We start from the raw sequence: 8,427 nt of genomic DNA on the forward strand, positions 1-8,427 counted from the left end.
CGTCAGAGGCACTGGTGTTTAAAACAACCTGCATCAGGGCTGAGGTTTTTTATACTAGTGTTTTTTTATAAAGCAAAATATGTATTTCTGACATCAAAGTCATCAGTCTGGACAAATATATTTCATTGTCTAAATTCATTTGCACATTATACGAGTTAAAAAGACACGTGGAAAAGAGAGGGCGCATTTTGGAGAGGCGTTTTGGGGGCATTTTAACAAATTAAACATGGTAGTGTGGCTCGCCCTATAAGCCTCCAGCCTACTGCCTGTGCTTACCAATCAATTGGTACATTGAAACAGTGCAAGGCTACGTTACTATAGCGAGGAGACCTGCAGGCTCGCTTTATCTCCGGATATTGGGACCTCTCTACAATGTCATTTCCACAATTCGGATATCCCTACTCGTCTGCACCACAAGTAAGTTACCTTCTCGCTTATCAACTGAATATTCGGTCAGATTTCATCACTATTGATTCTTATATTGATTAAATGTTGATCATGTGATTCACTTTCAACAAGAAAGGAGACAGCATTGTATATTAATGCACTGTATCGGAATTGTATTATGTTACCGTAAATGGCTCATGATACCTGCTCTTTGAACGGTAAAGGTAAGGAGGGTAACCAGAACCAGGCGCAGTCCGACCTATCGTCAACTGATTTCTACTAGTTAATAGCCTCGGAACGTGTGTTTTTCATCTGATATCCAACATGCCGACCTGTTTTGTGGACATGCGGTGCTGTTGTGTCGGGGGCTGGATAGATAACCCAACTGGTGTCTTTTTGGCAATCATCCAGAACATGTCTTTTGGGAAAAGCATATGGGGATTCTGGAAACATTTGACATATTTTAATTATAAGGGTTGTTTTGCAATTAGCCTAAGCATCAATAGCACTAATTCACTGTATTCTATTTTTTTTATTGCCCACTGTACGTTGTAAATAAGTTGTTATGTTCTTGCATTTCAGTTCCTCATGACAACCAACTCGTTGACAACTTGCTGCGAGTCAAGCGGCAGAAGCATCGCTGACTCCAGGGTGACAGCCTCCGCCCAGACGCCGGTCTACTGCCCAGTGTACGAGAGCCGGTTGTTGGCCACCGCCAGACAAGAGCTGAGCTCCGCAGCTGCTCTGGGGGTGTATGGGAACCCGTACACCGGGAGTCAAGGCTATGGAAATTACGTTACTTATGGAACCGACGCGTCTGCTTTTTACTCGCTGGTATGGTTACTATAATATAGTATGATATCATAATAATTCTACTCATCTCTCCATGGCAGTGACGCTGTATCTATAGCATGTAGCCTACAGTCACAGAGCTGTATCTATATATCCTATAATCACAGAGCTGTATCTATATAGCCTACAGTCACAGAGCTGTATCTATATAGCCTATAGTCACAGAGCTGTATCTATATAGCCTTTAGCCTAGTCACAGAGCTGTATCTATATAGCCTATAGTCACAGAGCTGTATCTATATAGCCTATAGCCTAGTCACAGAGCTGTATCTATATAGACTACAGTCACAGAGCTGTATCTATATAGCCTATAGTCACAGAGCTGTATCTATATAGCCTATAGCCTAGTCACAGAGCTGTATCTATATAGCCTATAGTCTAGTCACAGAGCTGTATCTATATAGCCTATAGCCTAGTCACAGAGCTGTATCTATATAGCCTATAGTCTAGTCACAGAGCTGTATCTATATTGCCTATAGTCACAGAGCTGTATCTATATAGCCTCCAGTCACAGAGCTGTATCTATATAGCCTATAGTCACAGAGCTGTATCTATATAGCCTACAGTCACAGAGCTGTATCTATATAGCCTATAGTCACAGAGCTGTATCTATATAGCCTATAGCCTAGTCACAGAGCTGTATCTATATAGACTACAGTCACAGAGCTGTATCTATATAGCCTTTAGCCTAGTCACAGAGCTGTATCTATATAGCCTATAGTCACAGAGCTGTATCTATATAGCCTATAGTCTAGTCACAGAGCTGTATCTATATTGCCTATAGTCACAGAGCTGTATCTATATAGCCTCCAGTCACAGAGCTGTATCTATATAGCCTATAGTCACAGAGCTGTATCTATATAGCCTACAGTCACAGAGCTGTATCTATATAGCCTATAGTCTAGTCACAGAGCTGTATCTATATAACATATAGTCACAGAGCTGTATCTATATAGCCTATAGTCACAGAGCTGTATCTATATAGCCTATAGTCACAGAGCTGTATCTATATAGCCTTTAGTCACAGAGCTGTATCTATATAGCCTATAGTCACAGAGCTGTATCTATATAGCCTATAGCCTAGTCACAGAGATTTATCTGTATAGACTACAGTCACAGAACTGTATCTATATAGCCTATAGTCACAGAGCTGTATCTATATAGCCTATAGTCACAGAGCTGTATCTATATAGCCTATAGTCACAGAGCTGTATCTATATAGCCTATAGTCTAGTCACAGAGCTGTATCTATATAGCCTATAGCCTAGTCACAGAGATGTATCTGTATAGACTACAGTCTAAAGTCACAGGACGCCGCTTTACACATACGGTCTGACTGTTCTTGATGCACAAAACCTGTCTTCACAGTGAAACAACTGCAGGCTATGACTGAATAGCCAAGTGCAACTTTTAATGAAAAAGTTGAGTTTGGCAAGTGATAGTGTCAGGTGAAAATATGTACTGTAACCTGCAATATGCCACCTATGTTAAGAATGGATTTCTTTAATTCTTTAACTACAACTTATACTACAGTGTGCTCGATTATGTCTCTGTCATTGTTTCCCTGTATTCATTAGTTAGAATGCCTACAATAACACAGATATAACTTGACTTTGCTATTGAACAACATGTTTAGTTACTGTTATTGTGTTTGTGTGTGTGTATTGAAATGGGAACACTAGACTTTATGAGTGAAATTATTAAAACACATAAATGATTAAGAAACAGTATACCTGTTAATAAGAAACAGTATACATGTTATTAAGAAACAGTATACATGTTATTAAGAAACAGTATACATGTTATTAAGAAACAGTATACATGTTAATAAGAAACAGTATACATGTTAATAAGTAACAGTATACATGTTAATAAGAAACAGTATACATGTTATTAAGAAACATTATACATGTTATTAAGAAACAGTATACATGTTATTAAGAAACAGTATACATGTTATTAAGAAACAGTATACATGTTAATAAGTAACAGTATACATGTTATTATATATTTAAGTATAACAGTCCATTAATGTCAATAGTGTCACATTTTCCTGACTGACAGTCTGTCTTGTTGCAGGGGACATTCGATACCAAAGATGCAACAGCTCCCGCGCATGCAGGGATAACCCAGGCTACAGCGTACTACCCCATTGACCCCACTCTGGGACATTATCAGTACGACAGGTAGGGTTACTATAATAATAACAATAATAATAATGTACTACCCCATTGACCCCACTCTGGGACATTATCAGTACGACAGGTAGGGTTACTATAATAATAACAATAATAATAATGTACTACCCCATTGACCCCACTCTGGGACATTATCAGTACGACAGGTAGGGTTACTATAATAATAACAATAATAATAATGTACTACCCCATTGACCCCACTCTGGGACATTATCAGTACGACAGGTAGGGTTACTATAATAATAACAATAATAATAATGTACTACCCCATTGACCCCACTCTGGGACATTATCAGTACGACAGGTAGGGTTACTATAATAATAACAATAATAATAATGTACTACCCCATTGACCCCACTCTGGGACATTATCAGTACGACAGGTAGGGTTACTATAATAATAACAATAATAATAATGTACTACCCCATTGACCCCACTCTGGGACATTATCAGTACGACAGGTAGGGTTACTATAATAATAATAATAGTAATAATAAGAATTGTGTACTACCTATATGACCTTACTCTTGCACAGTACTAATATGACAGCTATGGTTAACATAATAATATTAATAATAATCATAATAATGATAAGATTCACCATAATAATCATAATAATAACAATAATGATAACAGCAATAAGAATAAGAATAACAATGAGAATAATAATCATCATCAAATTATTATTATTATTAATAATAAAACAAACAATAATGATGATTGTAATAATATTCCTAATAGTAATAATGTTAATATAATTTACTATGTGTGTAATCCTGCTCAGTACCAGTATGCCAGGTATGGTTACTATAATAATAATAATTTACTATGTGTGTAATCCTGCTCAGTACCAGTATGCCAGGTATGGTTACTATAATAATAATAATTTACTATGTGTGTAATCCTGCTCAGTACCAGTATGCCAGGTATGGTTACTATAATAATAATAATTTACTATGTGTGTAATCCTGCTCAGTACCAGTATGCCAGGTATGGTTACTATAATAATAATAATTTACTATGTGTGTAATCCTGCTCAGTACCAGTATGCCAGGTATGGTTACTATAATAATAATAATTTACTATGTGTGTAATCCTGCTCAGTACCAGTATGCCAGGTATGGTTACTATAATAATAATAATTTACTATGTGTGTGATCCTGCTCAGTACCAGTATGCCAGGTATGGTTACTATAATAATAATAATTTACTATGTGTGTAATCCTGCTCAGTACCAGTATGCCAGGTATGGTTACTATAATAATAATAATTTACTATGTGTGTAATCCTGCTCAGTACCAGTATGCCAGGTATGGTTACTATAATAATAATAATTTACTATGTGTGTAATCCTGCTCAGTACCAGTATGCCAGGTATGGTTACTATAATAATAATAATTTACTATGTGTGTGATCCTGCTCAGTACCAGTATGCCAGGTATGGTTACTATAATAATAATAATTTACTATGTGTGTAATCCTGCTCAGTACCAGTATGCCAGGTATGGTTACTATAATAATAATAATTTACTATGTGTGTAATCCTGCTCAGTACCAGTATGCCAGGTATGGTTACTATAATAATAATAATTTACTATGTGTGTAATCCTGCTCAGTACCAGTATGCCAGGTATGGTTACTATAATAATAATAATTTACTATGTGTGTGATCCTGCTCAGTACCAATATGAGTTAGCAACATTACACACATAATTATGTTCTGTCAAATGGTAGCCCATTTCCCAATCCTTCATATGTGTGTTCACTGACATAAGTCACCTTACCTGTAAGTTAACAACTATTAGAAAACCCCCTGTCTGTTAGAGTACTGGCTTCCAAATGGTCTGTGAATTTCATGCCTGATCAAATTCATAGGATTAGTTGATGAGTTGCCAAACTTGAAACTGTTCTTATTGAAGTGTATAATAGGCTTACATGAACTCCACTAGAGAAGTCGGACATAGTTATATCCCTGGGCTTAGCCTCCAGGAGGACCCAAAGTGCTGAATATTACACTAATGCTTTAGGCCCTTTCACCTGGGGCTGCATCATTACACTCAATCAGACAATTCTCCAGTCTGTTTGCCCCAGTCTTCTGGATGGAGAGACAGCTAGCTTAGCGGTGCCCTGTGTTTACTCACCTAGCAGTCAGTCTTCTGGATGGAGAGACAGCTAGCTTAGCGGTGCTCTGTGTCTATTCACCTAGCAGTCAGTCTTCTGGATGGAGAGACAGCTAGCCTGTGGGTGCCCTGTGTTTATTCACCTAACAGTCAGTCTTCTGGATGGAGAGACAGCTAGCTTAGCGGTGCTCTGAGTTTATTCACCTAGCAGTCAGTCTTCAGGATGGAGAGACAGCTAGCCTATGGGTGCCCTGTGTTTACTCACCTAACAGGGCTTGAGCACACTCATATAGGGACATTATTCTTTTGTAAAAGCTCCCTGGGGGTATGTTGGGCTGCAGTGTACTGCTAGATGAATCAACACTATGCATTTCTAATGGACAGGACACAAGGAGTTGTTATCTTGCCTCTCTTCTGCTACAGGACCCTATATATAGATATATAGGCCTACTGTTACATAGAAACATTGTTGTAACTCATCTTCACTACTAGATATGGCTGTATGGATGGAGGGACCAGGAGGAAGAACGCCACCCGGGAGACAACCAGCACACTGAAGGCCTGGCTACAGGAGCACAGGAAGAACCCCTACCCCACCAAGGGAGAGAAGATCATGTTGGCCATCATTACTAAAATGACCCTGACGCAGGTGTCCACCTGGTTTGCAAACGCCAGGAGGAGGCTGAAGAAGGAGAACAAGATGACGTGGCCTCCGAGGAACAAGTGTTCTGATGAGAAGAGATATGATGAGGATGATGAGGCGTCTCAGGAGGAGAACATCAACAGTGAGAACAACGATGATGGTCAGTCCTGGTTCTTTATACAACAAATTAACAGTGTTCTAGTCCTGGTTCTTCATGTAACAAATTAACAGTGTTCTAGTGATGATTCTTTATGTAACAAATTAACAGTGTTCTAGTCCTGGTTCTTTATGTAAAACACTAACAGGTGAATAGTCCTGGTTCTTCATTTTATTTTTAACTAGGCAAGTCAGTTAAGAACAAATTCTTATTTATAATGATGGCCTAGGAACAGTGGGTTAACTGCCTTGTTCAGGGGCGGAATGACAGATGTTTACCTTGTCAGCTCGGGGATTCGATCCAGCAACCTTTCGGTTACTTGTCCACTAGGCTACCTGCTGCCCTTTATGCAACACATTAACAGTGGAATAGACCTTTACCAGAGGAAGTATGACCCTAAATGTATCATGGAAATGGCTTAATGGCCTAATGGAAATGAAAACACTTTGGGCTGCTTTAGGATGTTTTTTAGATACATTAAAAAGTGAACTGAAAAGCTTGTATGCACAAGATGCACATACATCTAGTTACCACAATGTTACCATGTTATGACCCATTTATTCTGCTGTAATGCAAAGTGCTATGAAACTGCATGGACATCTACCTCATCTTCTTTGAATAGGCATATCTGCCAGGCCTAAGCTCGTTTCAATGATGTGATGCTGAATGCTTCAATGACATTTGACAGTGATACTTTGTATTACAGTTTGATTCCCCTCTTATCGCTGATGTCTCATATCCGTTAATTTCCAGAGAAAGATAAGGATCTCGTGCTGAGTGACCTGGATGACTTCGACATGATCGAATCAGAGAGCTCGGAGTGCGAGCTCAAACACCAGTACCTCATGAACACTCACATGACGACAACTGACTGTTCGAACGACCATCTGAAGGACACATCTTTAAAGATCAGCATACCCGTGTCCCTGGGCGGGGAGCAGCAGCACAGTAAAACCTCACCTGAGGGCTGCGACAGCCGGCAGGGGAAAGCTTGCTACCAACAACAGATACTGGACGGCAAACCACGGATTTGGTCGTTGGCCCAGACGGCCACGTCTCTGAACCAGGCGGAGTACCCGTCCTGTATGTTGAGGTGTCAGCCTCAGCCGGGCCTGCCCGCCTCTCCGGCCGCCTCCTCCCCTATCACGGTTCTAGACAGACGGCAGGACTCTCCCGTTACAACTCTCAGAAACTGGGTGGATGGGGTTTTCCATGACCCGTTGTTCAGACACAGTACTTTGAACCAGGCCCTGACCAACACCACGGTCTCGTGGACCACGACCACCAAGGGTTCGATACTAGAGACCGGTGCTCTGGAAAGTTCTGTTGGGAGCGTCAAAGGACTTCCGTCTCTACAGCACCAAGACTCCACTAAGGACAATATGAATTTCCCTAAAACTGTTAACAAACACTTCTGCTCTTAACACACCAAACCTGCTTTAGTTTATTATTCCGTGGGGGTTACTTTTTTGTTGTTGCAAGGATATATTTATGTAATCATATTGACATTTCACTGGTGAAACTTCCAAACAGGATTCGTTTGAGCGTATTGCTATTTCGTTAAAAAGCACGTAGGCCCGCCTACAAATCTACTGTATCTAAATGTATAACTGACAGTTAACATTAGAAATATGTTTTTTTACACTATTCTTTTTCTTATAGCATGCAGATGTTAATCATTTATATTAAACATTCTTTAAAAAACAGCCGTCATTAATCGATGGTTTGTGAGTATCACTGATGAAAGAAAAAAGTCACAAATAACCAGTTCTCCTAAAATTGAAGGAGTGTGTTTCAAGTTTGTTCACAAATAAAACGTCGGTTTCTGATGAGATCGTGTTCAGATTGCGTCAATGATGGTCGCTGTCCAATGTGATGAAATTATAGCCTATAACGTTTAAGAATTTGCGATAACAAAATTATCTTTGCGTCTTCATCGCCTTGTCTTTAGCTTATCCTATATTTTTATTTGCTTTTGTCGCCGTTAAGAGATCGTCCGAAGTAGAGAAATACAATGTTTACCATTTCGTTCTGGCAAGTGTTGCTTTATAGGTCTATTCACAAGGACC

At 39.3% G+C, this 8,427-nt stretch overlaps 1 protein-coding gene across 1 annotated transcript; it reads left to right on the forward strand.

Moving 5' to 3' along the window:
• Positions 1-372: 372 nt before the first annotated feature.
• On the forward strand, positions 373-8,190 carry LOC116359303 (iroquois-class homeodomain protein irx-4-A). Its single transcript, XM_031812095.1, has 5 exons — positions 373-417; positions 970-1,221; positions 3,319-3,425; positions 6,051-6,361; positions 7,112-8,190. The coding sequence occupies exons 1-5, from the start codon at positions 373-375 to the stop codon at positions 7,780-7,782; spliced, it is 1,386 nt and encodes a 461-aa protein (XP_031667955.1). The 3' UTR covers positions 7,783-8,190.
• The last annotated feature ends 237 nt before the right edge of the window (positions 8,191-8,427 follow it).

This window comes from Oncorhynchus kisutch, unplaced genomic scaffold (genome assembly GCF_002021735.2).
Source record: "Oncorhynchus kisutch isolate 150728-3 unplaced genomic scaffold, Okis_V2 Okis02a-Okis13b_hom, whole genome shotgun sequence".
Classification (NCBI taxonomy): Eukaryota; Metazoa; Chordata; class Actinopteri; order Salmoniformes; family Salmonidae; genus Oncorhynchus; species Oncorhynchus kisutch.